At 42.2% G+C, this 21,499-nt stretch overlaps 1 protein-coding gene across 1 annotated transcript in view; it reads left to right on the forward strand.

Annotated features, from left to right (window-relative positions):
• Positions 1–21,499, forward strand: part of ATG10 (autophagy related 10) — a 201,797-nt gene that overhangs the window by 22,548 nt on the left and 157,750 nt on the right. Inside the window, exon 2 of the mRNA XM_038765759.1 lies at positions 12,507–12,611. Within this exon, the coding sequence (XP_038621687.1) occupies positions 12,507–12,611 (105 nt within the window). The remainder of the gene's footprint in view (positions 1–12,506; positions 12,612–21,499) is intronic.

Below are 21,499 nucleotides of genomic sequence, written 5' to 3' on the forward strand. Positions count from 1 at the left end.
TACCTCTTTCCCCTCCCCACAGCACCTGTATATATGTATATATGTTTGTACGTATTTATTACTCTATTTTATTTGTACATATTTATTCTATTTATTTTATTTTGTTAATATGTTTTGTTTTGTTCTCTGTCTCCCGCTTCTAGACTGTGAGCCCACTGTTGGGTAGGGACCATCTCTATATGTTGCCAACTTGGACTTCCCAAGCGCTTGGTACAGTGCTCTGCACACAGTAAGCGCTCAATGAATACGATTGAATGAATAAATGAATGAATGTTACGTTCACCACACTCTTAGCATTCCCTTTGGTGAATGTGGTGAAGTCTTATTTTCTTTTTTTTACCCTCTCTATCCAGAATATATTCCTAAACCTTGTTATTCTCTCTCAGTTCTTTTCTTCTTCCTCCCCAGCCTCATGCTTCTGACGTACTTTCCCGAGGCCTAAGAACAGTACACTGCACCCAATGGGCACCCAGTAAATATTGTTATTATGATTCCTCTTCCTCATCTGCTCTCCGTTTTCTCTTTCCTTTTTATTGTTGCATCTCCTTCACCCTAACTCTTCACCGTTCTTTAGCACTTATGTATAGATGTCTATTTATTTTGACAGTGTTGTAAATATTTTAATACTTCTCTTCTCCATTTAATTAATTATGGCCTTTGTTAAGCGCTTACTATGTGCCAAGCACAGTCTATTTGAGGGCAAGCTCCTTCTGGACAGGGAACATGTCATCTGATTGCTCTGTACTTCCCAAATGCGTAGTCCATTCTCCTCCTGTGATTATTTTGCCCCCAGGCATCTCAGGTTTTCTGATCATTCAAAGACGACTGTATGCTACCGACTGAGCTCTCACATTGCACATTTGAGTGGTCCTGCATAAGAGTTTTTCAAGCTGCCCCTGAAAATCCTTATGCGACAACCTAAAGCATTCATCAGTAGCACAAAGCTGAAAACAGTTACTAAATTCTGCTACTTAGGCACCCTGCAATGCTTTGACAGAGCCATTGTGGCTTTTGGGAAGCTAGCCTGGAGTTTGGCCCCAAATTAGCCTCACATCTCCAGCCCAAACCTCTGTAGCCAAGAGGCTTAGACTAGCCATCTGTTGATCGATTTTCCTGAGCAGTTTTGTCAGCGCCATGATGAGCATTAGGCAAGATAATAATAATAATGATGATGACATTTATTAAGCGCTTACTATGTGCAAAGCACTGTTCTAAGCGCTGGGCAGGCTACAGAGTGATCAGGTTGTCCCATGTGGGGTTCACAGTCTTAATCCCCATTTTCCAGATGAGGTAACTGAGGCACAGAGAAGTTAAGTGACTTGCCCAAAGTCACGCAGATCGAATGGCAGAGCAGGATATCCACCAATGGGATTCGGGATTGCAACGATTCTATCATTATTGAATTAAAGCTGACCCCTAATCATCATCATCAATCGTATTTATTGAGCGCTTACTATGTGCAGAGCACTGTTCAGCTCTATTGGACTGGACCCGTGTCAAGGATGGGCCAGCCGGGCCCACAAGCAGCTCCTGAATAAGGAACTGAAGCGGAGTGACTTGAGGTCACAATGAAGCAGCGTGTTCTAATGGATAGAGCATGGGCCTAGGAGTTAGAAAGACCTGGATTCTAATCCTGACCCCGCCACATGGCTGCTGTGTGACCGTGAGCAAGTTACTTAACTTCTCTGTGCCTCAGTTACCTCATCTGCAAAATTGGGATTGATCGTGATCCCCATGTGGGGTATGGACCGTGTCCAGCCTGATTAGTTTGTAACTACCTCAGTGCTTAGTACAGTGCTTGGCGTGGTAAGTGCTTAACAATTACCATTTGAAAAAAAAAAAAAGCGACCCTCGGGCGAGCGGGATTTCAGGTACACTAATCATTCATTCAGTTCATTCAGTCATATTTATTGAGCGCTTGTACCAAGCGGTTGGGCGAGTACAATATAACAATAAACAAGCACATTCCGTGCCCACAGTGATCTTACAGTATAAAACTGCAGTCAGGATCTAGCAGCTCATTTTGAGCAAATCAATCAATCAATCAATCAATCGTATTTATTGAGCGCTTACTATGTGCAGAGCACTGTACTAAGCGCTTGGGAAGTACAAATTGGCAACATATAGAGACAGTCCCTACCCAACAGTGGGCTCACAGTCTAAAAGGGGGAGACAGAGAACAAAACCAAACATACTAACAAAATAAAATAAATAGAATAGATATGTACAAATAAAATAAATAAATAAATAGAGTAATAAATATGTACAAGCATATATACATATGTACAGGTAAAGGTGTTAACAGCAAAGGTGTTAAGCAGCCTGAAAGGGAAAAAGACAGAACCGCAAACAGTGACAGACTCTTCCGAGAGAGGCTGAAGCTATAAATTGAAGAATGGCCTAGTGGAAAAGCCGTGAGACTGAGAGTCAGGAGACCTGGATTCGAGTCTCAGTGCCACCCCGGCCTACTGTGCAACCTTGGACAAGTCCCTTAACCTCTCTGGGCCTCAGCTTCCTCATCTGTAAAATGAGGATAAAATAGAGTGTGAGCCCCCGGTAGGACAGGAGCTATGAGGATTTAATAAATGCCCTTATTTTATTAACGTTATAGTGCTTCGTAGTAGTAGTAATAATAATATTGTTTATTAAGAACTAATTTCAGGCAAAGCAAGACTGGAGACAGCCTGGGGACCATTTAGTGAAGATCTCAACTGGCAAGGACATTGTGGGGGAAACATGTCTGTGGGGAAGTGGTTATGTAGAATTATCATGTAGATAATGTGACCTTGAAAATCCTCCATGCATTAAAATATTTATGGTTTTATTTGCTTGCAAAAAACCCCAGTTAAAAAAAAAATTAGTTCCATGATCTGTTTATTGAGAAATGCAGCATGAAACAAAGGAATACTTTTCATATTCGTGTCTTCACATTTGCTTAGAATGGTACTCTCGTGAGATGTTCAATTTGTTTTTGTAGGTTTCCCTGGGGATCAGAGTACTTGCACGCTTTAGCACCAGGCAAACAGAATGTGGAAGAGCCCAAAATAATACGCAGCACTGAGCCGTCCCATTGCTTTCTCTATGACCTATATTTCTGTAAGAGAAGAAATAAAACAGGAAGGTCAGCGTTCCAGGTAGCATGGCCTAGTGGATAGAGCGTGGGCCTGGGAGTTAGAAGGATCTGGGTTCTAATCCCTCCTCTGCCACTTGTCCGCTGTGTGGCCTTGGGCAAGTCGTTTAACTTTCCTGTGCCTCAGTTCCCTCGATTGTAAAATGGGGATTAAGACTGTGAGCCACCTGGGGTACAGGGACTGTGTCAAACCCAATTTGTTTCATTCACCCTAGCACCTTAGTACAGTGCTTGGCACATAGTAAGCACTTAAAAATTATTATTATACATAGCTCTCGAAAAGGAAAATATTTTACTTAAACTCTGATGACCTCATTACCTTTTTAACATTTTTGTTAAAGTTTCTCTTGCATTGGGGGAAAGATAACGGTTCCACCTTAGCTCATTTAACAATTGTTAAATTCCCAATTAGCTGGCAGTTAACTGGAAAGAGTTGCATATGGGAGGTAAATTGTCATTCTGGGAAGAAGGAATTCGATATTAAAGAGGTACCTTTGTTAGCTTTTTGCATGACCTCTCCAGTTTGTATTGATAATGCCTCTCCAGTTTGAATTGATAAATGCTTTCCAATTATAGAGGAACAAAAATAGAAAAAAATGCATTATTTGAAAATAGATCAAAGTTAGAACATGAGCTTTTTTGGTAGTGAAAGATGGATTATATGATGTCCGTAAATGCAGGAAGGGAGAGCCGAGATCATCATTTAGTTGTTTGTTAGAACTAAGGTATTGGGTAGGAAAATATATTTCTTTATGTAAAGAAGTCTATATCACTTAACTGGAAATGATCAACTAACAGAACGTAAGATTAAAAATCCATCAAAGCTATTTATTGAGCAATTACTGGGTGCTGGGACACTGTACTAAGCGTCTGGGAGAGTAGAACACAACTGAATTGATAGGCTCAATTCCTGCTCACAAGGAGATTATAGTCTGGGGGGAGATGAACATTAAAATAATAGAGTGGGTAAATGGTAGAGTATAGGGGTATGTACATAGGTGCTGTGGGGGTGGGTTGAATATTAAATAATAATGATGGTATTTGTTAAGCACTTACTATGTGCAAAGCACTGTTCTAAGCGCTGGGGAGGTTACAAGGTGATCAGGTTGTCCCATGGGGGGGCTCACAGTTTTAATCCCCATTTTGCATATGAGGTAACTGAGGCACAGAGAAGTGAAGTGACTTGCCCAAAGTCACACAGCTGACAGTTGGCAGAGCTGGGAAAGTGCTTAGGGGGTACAGATCCAGGCGTGTGAGTGACTCAGAAGGGAGAGTGAATAGGGGAAATTAGGGTTTAATTTGAGATGATATTCCCCTTCTAGACTGTGAGCCCACTGTTGGGTAGGGACCGTCTCTATATGTTGCCAACTTCCCAAGTGCTTAGTACAGTGCTCTGCACACAGTAAGCCCTTAATAAATTTGATTGAATGAATGAATGAATGAATCGTATATATTGAGTGCAGAGCACTATACCAAGAGCTTGGGAGAATACACTATAACAGAGTTTGTAGACGGGTTCCCTGCCCTCGTTTTATGCTGTTGAGTTGTCTTCGACCCATAGTGACTCCATGGAAGCATCTCTCCCAGGACACCCCACTCTACATCTGCAATCATTCCGGTAGTGTATCCATAGAGTTTTCTTGGTTAAAAAATACAGAAGTGGTTTACCATTGCCTTCTTTCACGCAGTCAGTTTGAGTCTCCACTCTCGACCGTCTCCCATGCCGCTGATGCCCAGCAGAGGTGAGTTTTGAGTTGTGGCAAATTGCCTTCCACTCATTAGCCACTGCCCAAGCTTGGGATGGAGTGGGTATGCCTCTGCTTGACTCTGCCTCCTGTAGCCAAGACTAGTAGAGTACTGGAAACTCTCCAGGTATGATCCTGAGAGGGAACAAGGAATGTAGAGTCTATCAATCGTATTGAGCTCTTACTGTGTGCAAAGCACTGTACTAAGCACTTGGGAGAATACAATGTACTAGACACATTCCCCTGCTCACAACGAGCTTACAGTCTTGAGGGGGAGGTTTTAGGTTCTAGTGACTTTGAGAAGGCTTTGAAGGTGCGGAGAATTGATAATCTGTTGGCTGTGAAGTGGGAAGGAGTTCCAGGCCAAAGGGAGCTCATGGGCAAGGGATCGGTAGCGAGCTAAACGAGATCAAGGAACAGTGAGTAGATTGGCGTCCGAAGAGTGAAGTGTGTGGGCTGCCTTGCTGTAGAAATCAGCGAGGCAAGGTAAGAGGAGGAAGGTGATTGAGTGAAAACAACATTAACCCTCTTTCCCACCCTTCTCCTTCCCCAGTTACCGCCAGAGAAAATAAAACCCTAATCTAAGGTGGAAGCAAAAGTAGAATAAGTTTTTCTGTCAGCACCAAACTTCTGAATTGCTGTCTGCCAATTGGCTGTGTCTTCAACTGGCCATTCCTCTGGCAGGGAATGAATACACCTGTAGTAATGAAATAAAAAGGATGAGGGCACGTGTGCAGTTCCGGGAATTCAAAATTGAAATCTCAAACAGGGCAATTAGAAAACCCGAAAACCAAACACTGTTGAAAAGTGAATGGAGGAAGTAAAATAGCAAATGAAGGCTTCCACATTTCTTTTGGTGACTAGAAAAATTATCTTTAAAGACAAGGCACTTTACAATCTTTAAAATGGTTTTAATTCCCCAAGAGGTGGGTAAACTGCAGGTCTATTTCTAGGGTGTCCCAGGGCTCAATAATATCAACAAATAACTGCTGTCAGCTTTATTTTTCTCTGCTAGAAGTAGCCAGATTGTGTTGCTTCCTCTTCCCTTGGGTCTCCAGACCTGTCGTACACTAACTTGTGTTTAGGAAAGAGACATGGGGGAGGCGATAGGATCTAGTAACTTCTGCACAGTGCGAAAAGGAAAGGGTGTGGACAGGAATGGAAGACGAGCCACCAGTTGTGTGTTTGGCACACAGTATGTGCTCAGTAAATACTGTTGAATGAATGACAAGAAAAGAGGAGCCTGTTGTTGTTTGGTAGTAATAGTATTGATTGTAATAATAATAATTGTGGTGTTTAAGCACTTACTATGTACCGAGCTCTGTTCTAAGCACTGTGCGGGGGGAGGGATACAAGGTAAACCAGGTTGTCCCATGTGGGGCTCACAGTCCTAATCCCCATTTTACAGATGAGGGAACTGTGGCACAGAAAAGTTAAGTGACTTGCCCAAAGTCACACAGCTGACAAGTGGCTCCCAAGCCCGTGCTCTTTCCATTGAGCCATGCTGCTTCTTGATGAGCCCGCTGTTGGGTAGGGACCGTCTCTATATGTTGCCAACTTGTACTTCCCAAGCGCTCAGTACAGTGCTCTGCATGCAGTAAGTGCTCAATAAATACGATTGAATGAATGAATTATGTGCTTAGTGGGTACAGGGCTCTGTACTAAACCTAAACACTGGGAGAGAATTTAAGTTGGAACTAGGCATGGTCCCTGACCCTCGGGTTCACAATCTAACAATCGCTTCAGGTGCTGAGTGCTAACTAACGCAAAGGTTCTAGCTCTGGTGTGGTCCATGTAGACATAAGCCCTATTTATAAAGTGCCATGAACGGCAAATTTAAAACAACTAATAGCCAGGCCACCATCAGTTAATCATATAAGGAAAGAAGATGGTTTTGGATTCTTTCTACTTTTGGGTATGCAACTGGATGGATGGGTGGGAAAGGTGTGAGAAACAGCATGGCCTAATGGTTAGAGCCCAGGCCTTAGGAGGCAGGAGGACCTGGGTTATAATCCTGGCTCCACCGTTTGTCCACTGTGTGACCTTGGGAAAGTCACTTATCTTCTCTGTGTTTGTTACCTCATCTGTAAAATGGGGATTAAGACTGTGAACCCCATGTAGGACTGGCACACCGTAAGCACTTAACAAATACCATAAAAAAGCATGGAGGAAATCAATCAGTGATATTTATAGAGTACCTATTTTGCTGGGCACTGTATTGAATACTCGGGAGAGCACAACAGATATAAGATCCACATTCCCTGCCTTCAGGGAGACTGCAACTAATAAAGGAGTCAAATAAAAATTATTTAAAAATAGGGGAGCAGGAGGAATTGACACCTGTCTACTTGTTTTGTTGTCTGTCTCCCCCTTCTAGACGGTGAGCCCATTGTTGGGTAGGGACCGTCACTATCTGTTGCTGATTTGTACTTCCCAAGCACTTCGTACAGTGCTCTGCACACAGTAAGTGCTTAATAAATGCGATTGAATGAATGAATGAAAGAACAAGGATAGAGCAGGAAGTCACACAAATATATAAGGGTGAAATTTAAGTGAAAATTAGGGAAACATCAGAGGTGCATGCTGAAATGAAAAATCTTACTCATTCATTCATTCAATCTTATTTGTTGAGCACTTACCGTGTGCAGAGCACTGTACTAAGCGCTTGGCAAGTACAGTTCAGCTAAAAAGAGAGACAATCCGTGCCCACACTGGGCTTACAGACTGGAGGCGGGGAGACAGACATCAAAGCAAGTAAACGGGCATCAGTCACACAGCTGACTTATTATATGTGTATATAGAATTATACACATATATACCAAAGTGCTGACTCCTTTGGCTTCAGGTCTTGTTGGTCCTCTCTTAATAGGGACAGTATTTATTGAGCATCCACCAAATGCACTACATAATTCTAAGTGGTTGAGAAAGTCCACAGAAGCCCTAGACATTTTCTCTTCCCACAGGGAGCTTACATTCTGAGGAAGATAGGTATAAAAATATTTACAGCTAGGGTAATCAGAATATCTAATTAACTGTACGATTATATTAATTACAGGTATATACACAAGTGCAACGACAGCTATAAATAAATATGCAGATGCCTAGAGGTAGCTGAAGTGTTGATACGATGGGGTGTTTCGAGTAAATTGGAAAAGACCTGTGGAGGAGCTGGGGTTTTAGGAGGGTTTTGAAAGGTGGGGAGAGCTGTTGGATTGTGGTGAGAGGGAATTTTAGGTTGGGGGAACAGCATGAGTGAGAGGACAGACGTGGGGGAATTAAGAGTGAGGTAAAGTTAGGCGATTAGACCTGCTGTGGTAGAAGCAGGGGAAAAAAAGAAGACTCATGCCATCAATCAGTCATTCCGTGTTCCTATATGTGTGCTTGTTTTCAGGACAGTGCTGACTTTGTCTCTCCCTTGAGTCATGTGTTTTCTGATGATGTGGGTGAGGAAGAGAGTCATGATAAGCTAAAATGCTGAGGGAATAGCTAAACACAAGAACCAAAACCTGTAAGTTTTCGGGAGACCTTAATGAGCACTAAACAAACACCACAATTAATTATTATTATTCAGCTACTTGAATTGGGTTAAAAGGCAGAGTCCGGCTTGAGCAAAATTAGTGGCAGGTTGAAACAGCTTCGCACATGCACATATTTTCTTAACAGCTCTAACATTGTCTAATATGTTGCCAACTAACTCTCAAGATGATTTAATACTAACAATTTTGGTTGCAATTCCACCTTAGCCGAGCTGTTGAGACCAGGTATCTTTGTCGGAGGGCCTGCGTCATCTTGCATGCCTGGGAGTTTTCCTGACATCAATCAATCATATTTATTGAGTTCTTACTATGTGCAGAACACTGTACTAAGCACTTAGGAGAGTACAATATAATGGATACATTTTCTGGTCATAATGATTTTTCAGTCTGGGAGGAGGCAGGCATTAATATAAATAAATTACGAATATGTACATAAGCGCTTTGGGGCTGGGACATATGTGTGTGTCTGTGTGTGTTTGCTGCTGGAGAAGCAGCATGGCTCAGTGGAAAGAGCCAGAGGTCATGGGTTCTAATCCCGACTCTGCCGCCTGTCAGCTGTGTGACTTTGGGCAAGTCACTTAAGTTCTCTGTGCCTCTCTTGGAGGAGATGTGCCTTCTGTAAGGCTTTGAAGGTGGGGAGATAAATCTGTCGGATATGAAGGGGAGGGTGTTCTGGGCCAGAGGCGGGACATGAGCCGGTGGTCAGCGGCAAGATAGATGAGATTGAGGAATGGTGAGTGAGCAAGTATTACAGTGAGGAAAGGAGTGAAGTGTGCGGGCTGAATTGTACTAGAAGCAGCGTGGTTTAGTGGAAAGAGCACGGGCTTGGGAGTCAGGGGTTGTGGGTTCTAATTCTAGCTCCACCATTTGTCAGCTGTGTGACTTTAGGCAAGTCAGTTCACTTCTCTAGGCCTCAGTTACCTCATCTGTAAAATGGGGATTGAGTGTGAGCCCCACGTTTTTGTATCTCCCCCGGCGCTTAGAACAGTGCAATCACTTAACAAATACCATCATCATTATTATTATTACTAGGAGAGATGCAAGGTGAGGTAGGAGGGGGCGAGGTGATTGACTTCTTTAAAGCTGATGCTAAGGAGTTTCTGTTTGATGCGGAGGTGGGTGGGCAGCCGCCGGAGGTTCTTGGGCAGTGAGGAAACATGGACTGAATGTTTTTGTCAAAGAATGATCTGGGTAGCAGAGTCAAGTATGGACTCGACTGAGGAGAGACAGGAGGCAGGAAGGTCACAAGGAGGTTGACAGGGTAATCAAGGTGGGATGGGACATGACATGACAGTTACTATCTAGAACAACCCTGTGAGAGGTCGTGTCAGGCCGTGAGTTTTGGGATGGGCCCTACTAAAGGAGAGGTTTAACTGGCCCACTTAAAAAGTGGGCAGAGCTGGGGCAGATACTAGACTGTGAGCCCGCTGTTGGGTAGGGACTGTCTCTATGTGTTGCCGACTTGTAACTTCCCAAGCGCTTAGTACAGTGCTCTGCACACAGTAAGCACTCAATAAATACGATTGATTGATTGATTCCCAATTTTCCCATTTTGCATTCAGTGCATGCTCAGTAAAAGTTGCATTGATTGCTCCTGGTGTGGCTTTCAAGGACCGGAGGGCCCATGGGCCAGCTGGAAGTTGTGTTTTCTACATGCAAGGTTGTGTCTGGTGGCTACCTATTCCCCACCAACAGTCAGAGCCAACCTCCTCCAGGAATGTCAGTTGTTAGCTGGACCAGATGTTAAAGCAGGTGGAGGGCTAAGCATTCGGTGGTCATTTGGTTTGTCCTAGATAGGTTGGGTAGCCAGAGGACCAGTGTGGCCTAGTGGAAAGGACATGGGCCTGGGAATCAGAAGACCTGGGTTCTAATCTCAGCTCCACCACATGCCTGCTGTGAGACCTTGGTCAAGTCCCTTCAAAGCCCTACGGAGAGCTCACCTCCTCCAGGAGACTTTCCCAGACTCAGCCCCCTCCTTCCTCTCCCCCTCTTCCCCCACCTTACCTCCTTCCCCTCCCCACAGCACTTGTATATATGTTTGTACGGATTTATTACTCTATTTTACTTGTACATATTTAGTATTCTATTTATTTTATTTTGTTAATATGTTTTGTTTTGTTGTCTGTACGTATTTATTACTCTATTTTATTTGTACATATTTATTCCATCTATTTTATTTTGTTAATATGTTTTGTTCTCTGTCTACCCCTTCTAGACTGTGAGCCCACTGTTGGGTAGGGACCGTCTCTACATGTTGCCAACTTGTAGTTCCCTAGCGCTTAGTACAGTGCTCTGCACACAGTAAGCGCTCAATAAATACAATTGAATGAATGAATAAATGAAGTCATTTAATTTCTCTGTGCCTCAGTTATGTCATCTGTAAAATGAGGATTCACTACTTTTTCTACTTCCTACTTTTATTCTGAGCATTGTGTGGGACAGGGACTTTGCCCAACCTGTTTATCCTGTATCTTTCCCAGTGTTTAGGACAGTGCTTAATACATAGTAAGATACCACAATTATTATTATTATCACTGGTTGTCTGTCCCTTTCCTGGTACTGTATGTGTTGTTAGGGAGGGGGCATGTTTGACAAATGGGTATGTAGTATTCTTGAGTACCACCAATAGCCATACTAGCCATAGGCCAACACTCAAAATACAACTTTTGCAGGAGTACCCGTGATAGAAGGGAATGTGGGACTAGTGGATAATAATAATAATAATGATGGCATTTGTTAGGCGCTTACTATGTGCGAAGCACTGTTCTTCTTGGGTCCTAAAATGTTCATCCTGTCTATGTTACCCCAATCTATTATAATTAAATTGGCAGCTAACATTAAGTTGCCCCATGCAGATTCAGACAAAAAGGGTACTTTTCTACTGGAAAATTCCTTTAATAAAAACAGCTGCCCAAATGCACAGCTAATGATTAGCTGTGCATCGAATATTGTTCTCTGTCTTTGTGCAAAAAGCTCGCCCACCTAACATTAATTGCTAGAAAAGTGGATTGCTGTGGTGGCGAGGTATAGAGAGCAGCCAAAGCAAAAAGGGGCATTCAGTGTGAAGGTTTAAGACTTATTTTATTCCCTGCCTTGAAACGAGTTACCCAGTGTAGAAAAGAGACTTATTCTTTGTAAAATAATTGCTGCAAATTGCGCAAAAGTTACAATCTTTAACCTATTTCTAGAGGTAGTTCTCTAAGGAAATTCTTAAGTGGCATGAGATAAAGATCAAAAATGAAACGTGTTGGTTAGGGACCGTCTCTATATGTTGCCAACTTGTACTTCCCAAGCGCTTAGTACAGTGCTCTGCACACAGTAAGCGCTCAATAAATACGATTGAATGAATGAATGAATGAATATTTGCCTGAAGAAGATCTAAAAATGTACCAAATGGCATTCTCTCTTATTGGCATCTTTTGCGCTATTATCCGAAGGACACAAATTCTTCATGCAACTGGTCTGGAAGGGGCTACCTATCATGTGTCACTCTAGTTCTGCTCCATTTCCACTCAAGGAAAATAACACCTTTGGCAGAATTATCTTCAGACGCTTAGGACGACGATAAATATATATTTTGTGACCCATTACACTTTTGCGCATATTTTATGTCCTCTACTCTCTTTAAGCCCTTATTGATTTATCTGCCCACCTTTCCATTATCTTACTTTCGCCATCAAACGTGTCGGCTCTCTTCACCCTTTACTCCCCAGCTTGCTATTTGTTCTTCCCCAGCTCACTTACCTCTACAAGAGTTCAGTGACCGCAATTCATAAATCTGGAGTTAGTGCGCCCTAATTCCCGACATTGCTCAGGATCCACAAACCCTGGCCAAGGTTACTTCCGATCCCTGTAGGAAAGCCAGGTCCCTCTCCACTCCTTCCTCCCCTCTCCTCGCTTCTACCTTGACACTTTCCAGTCACTTACTTGGGTTCGGCCTGCCACATAATCGAAGAAGCAGCCGACTCTCTAATCTCCACGTTCCAAGTGTCAAATGTAGAATTACACCTTATGATCTGTAGAAGAATAGCATTCAATCTTTCTGTTTCAAAACTGTTTTTTTTTTTAAATATGCTCTTTTGGGTTTATGCACAGGACTGCTCTGATGGCTACATGTGCAAAATACATTTCAAAATGAACGATGGGACCACAGAGTCACAGCTAGAGACAACTTCCAAGGACCCTTCTACTCAAGTTGAGGTAATCGCTTGTACATCTTCCTCTATGTTATCAGCTTTGGTTATGCAAATGAAACTTTTTTTTTTAGGTGGTATTATTTAAGCGCTTACTATGTGCCGGACACTGTTCTAGGCGCTGGGGTAGATACAAGCTGCTCAGGTTAGACACGGTCCATGTTCCACATGGGGCTCACAGTCTTAACCCCCATTTTACAGATGGGGTAACTGAGGTACAGAGAAATTAAGTGACTTGCCCACATTCCTACAGCAGACAAGTGGGCAGGGAATGTGTCTGTTTATTGTTGTATTGTACTCTCCCAAGCGCTTAGTATAGTGCTCCGCACACAGTAAGTGCTCAATAAATATGATAGAATGAATGAATGAGCAACGTGGCGTAGCCAGGATTAGAACCCAGGTCCTTTCTGACACCCAGGCCTATGGTTTAATCTGTTTGGCCACACTGCTACTCAGCAGGATTGAGTTATGTGGTAATTCATTATGTTTTTCCCCCTCCAACTATGTTTCAAATCAAATATTTTAGTTCTTGGAGCATTCTGAAAGGGAATTTATGTATTTTCTAAGAAATTTGGGACTAGAATCATAAAGAAGTTAAAGAAAGACGGCCTGGACCAACAGCCCTCGCAGAATCCCCTGAACATGTTTTAAAAGTGAAACCCAGTGGCATTCCCGGCTTCAGAGGATTAATTCCCCATTCATGGCAGTTTTTGTTGGCGCGTGCTAGTGTTGCATCTGAATATGTACCCTCCCAAAGTATAGCACCTCAAATATTCACTTCTTTTTGTTGTTTCTTAAGAATGGCTCTGAACCAAAGCCTCTCGCTATTTACAACTCAAGGCTGAAATTGGGCTGAAGATTTGTGCGTCCTGAAGTCTAGATGCAAGTTTTAGTAGTAGTAGTAATGGTATTATTTAAGCATTCACTTTGTGTTAAACACTAGATGCTGGGGGAAATTCTTAGAACAGTGCTTAGAACAGCACTTGTCACATAATAAGCTCTTTATAAATACCATAATTATAAATGCAGGATAACTGGATCACAACGGGACTCACTTCTAGGCCTGACATCCTGCTCATTTCATTAGTATCTAGGGTCACTGGAAGGGGAGGAAATTGGTTATGTGCCACAAGATGTGCCTTTAGCTTCTGGTAGATCCATTTTTTTTTTCTTTTCATATTCTTCCTGCTTTTTTTCTCCGTTAATTATCAAGGAGCCTGTATGTACTCCTTGATGTGATACTTGGGAGCAGGGAGATGGCAGAGCGGGTAGGAGAGGATGTGTTTTCTCTTCTCTCTGGATTTTCTCTCCTGTGGTAGGCCCAGACCAGCCTCCCTGTCTTCAGAGCTGAAAGGAGGGTCAAATCCAAGGTGGACAGTGATAACGCACTTCAGCAGCCTCTGATTTTACTACCAGAAAGTTGACCTCATCGCTCAGTGGATAGAGCACGGATTTGGGAATCCAAAGGACCTTGCTTCTAATCCCAGCTCTGCCATATGTCTGCTGTGTGACTTTGGGCAAGTCGCTTAACTTCTTTGGGCCTCGGTTATGTCTTCTGTAAAATGGGGATTAAGACCGTGAGCCCCACGTGGGACAGGGACTGTTTCCAACCTGATTAACTCATATCTACCCCAGTACTTAGAACAGTGCTTAGCACATAGCAGGCATTTAACAAGTACCATTGTTGTAGTTATTATTCATTAATAATAACAATAATAAATCTGCAGTGTACTTGCAGTGGTAATAAATGTGCCAGCCTTTAATTCCAAGACCGCCTAGAGGCTTGCCCAGACTTTGGAGGGACCCCATCATTTCCAGCTGTCAAGAGTTAACTGTCAATAACTCTTGTCAATAACTCACGTCAGTAACTGTCAAGAGTTATTACTTGACAGTTGACAACCTAGTCTGGGAGGCCTTCCCAGACTGAGCCCCTTCCTTCCTCTCCCCCTCGTCCCCCTCTCCATCCCCCCATCTTACCTCCTTCCCTTCCCCACAGCACCTGTATATATGTATATATGTTTGTACATATTTGTTACTCTATTTATTTTACTTGTACATATCTATTCTATTTATTTTATTTTGTTAATATGTTTGGTTTTGTTCTCTGTCTCCCCCTTTTAGACTGTGAGCCCACTGTTGGGTAGGGACTGTCTCTATATGTTGCCAACTTGTACTTCTCAAGCGCTTAGTACAGTGCTCTGCACACAATAAGCGCTCAATAAATACGATTGATGATGATGATGATGAATGACTTCTACACTTTCTTTTCTTCAGCGCAGATACGCATATCGTTGGCTTTTTCTGATGGTTTGATGTGTGGCTATTATAAAATGAGTAGTTTTTCATTTTCTAAAATCCGATAACCTTATCGTAGAATAAGGTGGTACTCCTGTTTGTGACATTTAGTGTGGGCTGATATCAGTAGAAAATGTTATGTCAATTCAGGTACGTATAAAGGATGAATCTAATTTGATAGGTAATGGCCACAGGCTTTTTATGTTAAAATGTGAATGATAGCTGACTTTTTCAATTTAATTTTTTGGTGAATTTCCTTGTTGATGAAAGTGAGAATTGACTGTGCCAGCTACACAGAGAGAGGATTGTCAGATTTCTCTTCATTTCTGCCAGAGCACCTTATTTTCTGATCTGGAGGAATGTATCCATATTCAGGACCAAGGGCACTTGTAGAACAGAATATGCCAGTCCATGAAAATTGTTGGAAATTTTCTGATAATTAATGAGTTTCATGACCTTTTAAGAGACTGTGTAAAACAACATTACTTAGCGTTTTCAGTCTTCAGGTCTCAAGAGAAACTTCAACTTGGTACAAGACAAAGACAAGCCCGGATAGCTACATTTTCCGGTGTTCAGAAACATGAACTTAGATAAAATATATTATCTCAGGATTTCAAAGTGTACCAATTAAAAAGTATTTTAAGCATTTTTACATTGTTCACTAACTTCACTTCAGCACCAAGTAGATTAATGAAATAAAGTTTCGTGCTTAGAAGTTGTTATGAAGGAAGAACTTCTGTTAAGAGGTGATTAAATTGAGTTTGATTAAGTTTTTACCTGGCATGACTTGACACATCTCTGATCGGAGTGCCGGTCTAAACCAGCAGCTCTGTAGACCATTTGTGATGATGATGGCATTTATTAAGCCATCATCAATATGCTAATGTGCACATTACTATGTGCAAAGCACTGTTCTAAGTGCTGGAGAGGTTACAAGGTGATCAGGTTGCCCCATGGGGGGGCTCACAGTCTTAATCCCCATTTTACAGATGAGGTAACTGAGGCACAGAGAAGTGCAGTGACTTGCCCAGAGTCACACAGCTGACAGTTGGTGGAGCCGGGATTTGAACCTCTGACTCCAAAGCCAGGGCTCTTTCCATTGAGCCACGCTGCTTCTCAGATTACGGTCTTCTGCCACAATCTGTAAGTTTTATAACAGTTCTTCCGTTATTGTTATGGTTTCTATAATAATAATAATGGCATTTATTAAGCGCTTACTATGTGCAAAGCACTGTTCTAAGCGCTGGGCACTGTTCTATCCATCTAGCTGCTGGTCTGTCTGCCTCTTCCACATCTTCTCTGCACTTTTCCTAGCATTAGTGGCTCCTCCAGAGACTTAGTTTTCCTGATGGGGTGTCCAAAATATGCTAATCTAAGTGGAATCATTTAGCCTTCCAAAGAGCACTTTGGCTTAATTTGCGCCAAAATACATGTTTGTTTTGGGGGCAGTCCATGGTATTCGCAAAAGCCTTTGTGGTGGGAAGGAGCTTCTTCTGATGGAAAGTAAAATGAATATGAGGTGATTGAGAAATGCTTGAGACAATATGCTATGTGCTTGCATCAGTGACGGTCCTTAAAGTAACCGGGATGTCGAGTATGCTTGTCTACTTGACACATTATGTTTCCTGGATTCATGAATCTTTTTAAGTTGAAACCTGTTTGATAATTGCAATAATCCAGGATAAAAGTCCATGAGAAGCAGTGTGGCCTAGTGGAAAGTGGCCTGGTGGCCAGGCTCCTAATGGACTGGGAGTCAGAAAACCTGGGTTCTATTCCCAGCTCTGCCATTTTTAGACTGTGAGCCCACTGTTGGGTAGGGACTGTCTCTATATGTTGCCAATTTGTACTTCCCAAGCGCTTAGTACAGTGCTCTGCACATAGTAAGCGCTCAATAAGTGCGATTGATGATGATGATGATTTGTCTGCTATGTGACCTTGGGCAAGTCATTTAACTTCTCTCTGCCTCAGTTACCTCATCTGTCAAACCGGGGTTAAGACTATGGGCCCCATGTGGGATATGGACTGTGTCCAAACTTGATTAGCTTGTATCTACGTCAACACTTAGTACAGTGCCTGGCACATAGTAGGCACTTAATAATAACTGTGATATTTGTTAAGCACTTACTGTGTGCCAGGCACTGTACTAAGTGTTGACGTACACTTAGTGTACGGGGAAGGAGCGTGGCTCAGTGGAAAGAGCCCAGGCTTTGGAGTCAGGGGTCACGGGTACAAATTGGTGACTTTGTGTGTGACTTTGGGCAAGTCACTTCACTTCTCTGTGCCTCAGTTGCCTCATCTGTAAAATGGGGATGAAGACTGTGAGCCCCCCATAGGACAACCTGATCTCCTTGTAACCTCCCCTCCCCACAGCACCTGTATACATGTATATATGTTTGTATGTATTTATTACTCTATTTATTTATTTATTTTATTTGTACATATTTATTCTATTTATTTGATTTTGTTAATATGTTTTGTTTTGTTGTCTGTCTCCCCCTTCTAGACTGTGAGCCCGCTGCTGGGTAGGGACCGTCTCTATATGTTGCCAACTTGTACTTCCCAAGTGCTTAGTACAGTGCTCTGCACACAGTAAACACTCAATAAATATGATTGAATGAATGAATGAATAGAACAGTGCTTTGCACAGAGTAAGCGCTTAATAAATGCCATCATTATTATTATTATTATTATTACTATTACTAAGCGCTGTGGTGGATACAAGCAAGTCGGGTTGGACGTAGTCCCTGTCCCACATGAGGCTCACAGTCTCAAACCCCATTTTTCAGATGAGGTAACTGAGGCACAGGGAAGTGAAGTGACTCGTCCAAGGTCACACAGCAGACAAGAGGCAGAGTGGGTTAGAAGCCACGAGCTTTGGACTTCCAGGCCTGTGCTTCCATGCCATTAAGAAAAAAATGGCGGTACGCAGAAAATATTAGTAAATTCTCCTGAACATCACTTGGTAGCGTAAGAAAAAAAAATTCCTCCCTAAAATTAAATGCCTAGAATTAAAATTTTAAAAAATTTGATTGAACTTAGTATTTGCTAACAAAAATATAATGAACATTTGTTTAGGGATAGGAAAGCCTAGTAAATTAGAGCTGTGGATGTCAATAAACTCTCTCTCTCTATAGGAACATTTGGAGACCTAAATGGACTTTTAAAAATACGAATAATGATAATTGAGGCATTTAAGCAGTTATATCCGAAACACCAAGCTAAGCGCTGGAGCGTCAAGGGAATCAAATTGGACCCAGATAAACCGTTATAAACGTAAATGGCACTTCATTTCTATTTTATGGAGGCAGGGTCATGCAAAGATTGTGTCAAGGTTCCTGGGAGTTGAGGCATGGAGGACACTGAGAGGTTCATTAGTTCATTCATTCAATCGTATTTATTGAGCGCTTACTGTGTGCAGAGCACTGAACTAAGCGCTTGGGAAGTACAAGTTGGCAACATACAGAGCCGGTCCCTACCCGACAACGGGCTCAAAGTCTAGAACAGTATTTAAGAAATAAATAGAATAGAGAGGTGTAGGTTTTCACATCCCCTTGCTGCTCAACCATCCCCCCCGCCTTACCTCCTTTCCCTCCCCACAGCACCTGTATATATGTATATATCTTTGTACATATTACTCTATTTATTTATTTATTTTACTTGTACATATTATTCTATTCATTTTATTTTGTTAATATGTTTTGTTGTCTGTCTCCCCCTTCTAGACTGTGAGCCCGCTGTTGGGTAGGGACCGTCTCTCTGTTTTGCCAACTTGTACTTCCCAAGCGTTTAGTACAGTGCTCTGCACACAGTAAGCGCTCAATAAATACGATTGAATGAATGAAGGAACAACTATGTGAGTGTACTCTAGTGGGAGTGGCAATCGCCTCTTCCTCTTTGTGCACCACTCCCTCCATTCCCTACCTTGCAGTGCACAGCTGGCTCAAGGACCGAAGCGGGGAAAAAAGGAGTTGTATACAAACCAGAAGAGGCAAGTGCTTCTCCCATTAGCCTATACACACCCAGTGGAGCAGCAGGGCCAAGTATGATCTTATTTATGAATGTCCATTTTCTGTTTTAAAATTAGTCCATAGCTCGCGTTAACCGTGCCAAAGGAGCAAAATAATCTGCTTGCAGGGGAAAATCAGGTTCCAGGAGTTCAAAGAGATAACTAAGCCTCACCCCAACTTAATCAAGTCAGCGAATAAGAGTCTGATCTACCTTCTACTGTGGTCTGTCTCTACTCCTTCTTATTCATTGTCCATTTCGTCGTAGGACCTCAGTACCAGTTTTGATGGGAAAGTTTCACTTATTCTCAGCTCCTGGGGTACTTTTGCAATACATTTCTATATAAAGGGGATTTTGCAAAGGAGAGCACATACCTCACTGTAGATGTGCACTTGTGAAACCGCTGACAGTTGTTAAGGCAACCAAATCAGGTCAGGGGACAAAATGGAGTTTTTGGGAAAATGTTTGCAGGCTAATTGGAATGCTTAATGCGTAATAATTCAGCTACAACCTGCCTCCTGTTCTGGCATCACTGTGGAAGGAAGCCTTAAAAGTATTACCACAGTTCCTTCAATTTGTCTGGTTTAAAGAAGCTAGTATGCCTTCCATGGCCTTGCTATTAGAGGGTCCAGTGGGCAGGGACTGTCTCTATATGTTGCCGACTTGTACTTCCCAAGCGCTTAGTACAGTGCTCTGCACACAGTAAGCGCTCAATAAATACGATTGATTGATTAAGGAGAGTCCCTTTCTGCAGTGAAGAGATGGGTGGGTCATGCCATCTTTGGGGACCTTCACTGTCTTGAATCTCGATGCGTACTTGTTTCTACAAAATCAAGGGGTGTACATGGGGACTCAACTTTAACTGAAAGCAAGTGAAAGTAAACACAATAAGTCCTGTTTTCCCGATGCTTTTTCTTTTCATAGTGTTCTCTTTGAAGCCAGTGGGAGCTCCACGTGTGGAGAGGGAGATACGCAGTGGGAGAATGGATTGCAATTATGTGTGATAAAGTGGGATTGAGTCTAAAATCTTATTTGATTTTCCAAAATGATTATATTATGTGTATTTGGAATGCTTTTTCATTCTTAGCTAAGTTGAAAAGATAATTTTTTTGTATATCTAACCAAATGGGAGAAATAGCCATCAATATCATTTTCTGGGTAAGGATAAAAAATAATCTGAGATACGCTGAAAGAAAGAAACCGAATGTAAGTATTGCAATATGAAATCTCATGTAAAAATGCCATCTTCAGATTTATTCTATTAGATGGTGAGGGTTTTCAGAAAGTGGAGTGAAAAAGAGCTGATGAATGAAACAGACAACAGTTTAGGATTCACCAGGCCCTGGCAACACGTGTTGCTCATAGGGAAAATTAGGAATTCAATCTGGGGCTTACCTGATGCCTTTTTTCTCTATAAAAACTTAAGTTTTTGAAAATGATCAAATATTGAATACAAATGTTCATTACCAAGTACAATTTAAAGGGGGAACCTTTCTATGAAGGTAGCAGAATTTACCTATCGAGTAATCTGGAAGAAATAACATTAAAATTCTCACATCATAATTTTCAAGGTATTCATTGAAGGGTGGATAAATGGCAAGGAAGAAGGAATTTGTGTGTTTGACACCTAGACGGTGGTACAACAAATTCCTTTTTAAAAATAAGTGTTATTTAGAATAAAAGTTTTGAAAAATGGTGGGAAATAAAAACTTCCCATTGGAAGTTTAGCCCACGATTAACAGTAGACAGAATGTAACATGAGAAGTGTAGGGCTGTCCTTGTGTGTTGCCCTTGAAAAATTGCTGTTTTCAGAGGTTTTATTCCTCTCAGAAACACTGTTTGCTTGTTTATGCTGATAGTGACTTTTAAGAAAGATCTCACCCAGCACAAGGAACTACATGGCTCCTGCCAGAGTCTTAAGCCCCTCTGAAATAGAGGAAAAATCAATCAATCAGTGGTATTTATTGAGCACATACTGTGTGCAGAGCACTGTCCTAAGCGCCTGGGAGAGTATAATACACAAGAATTGGTAGACATGTTCCCTTTCCATTAGGAGCTTACAGTCTAGGGGGGCTGACAAGCATTAAAATAAATTACAGGTAAATACATAAGTGCTATGCCACTCATGGAGGGTCGAATATCGAAGTGCTTAAAAGGCACTGAACTAAGCGCACAGGTCAATCAGTCAATCAGTCGTATTTATTGAGCGCTTACTGTGTGCAGAGCACTGTACTAAGCGCTTGGGAAGTACAAATTGGCAACATATAGAGACAGTCCCTACCCAACAGTGGGCTCACAGTCTAAAAGGGGGAGACAGAGAACAAAACCAAACATACTAACAAAATAAAATAAAGGTGACGCAGAAGGACCGGGAGTAGGAGAGAAGGGAAGAGGGCTTAGTTCGGAAAGGCCTCTTGGAGGAGATGTGATTTTTATAAGGCTTTGAAGCTGGGGAGAGCGATCATCTGTTGGATATGAAGGGGGAAGCGTTCCAGGCCAGAGGCAGGATGTGGGTGAGGGGTTGGCAGTGAGATAGATGAGATTGAGGTACAGTGGAAATCAGAGAGGTTAGGTAAGAGGGGGCAAGGTGATTGA

The sequence above is a fragment of the Tachyglossus aculeatus genome, chromosome 23 (assembly GCF_015852505.1).
Source record: "Tachyglossus aculeatus isolate mTacAcu1 chromosome 23, mTacAcu1.pri, whole genome shotgun sequence".
NCBI classification, from domain to species: domain Eukaryota; kingdom Metazoa; phylum Chordata; class Mammalia; order Monotremata; family Tachyglossidae; genus Tachyglossus; species Tachyglossus aculeatus.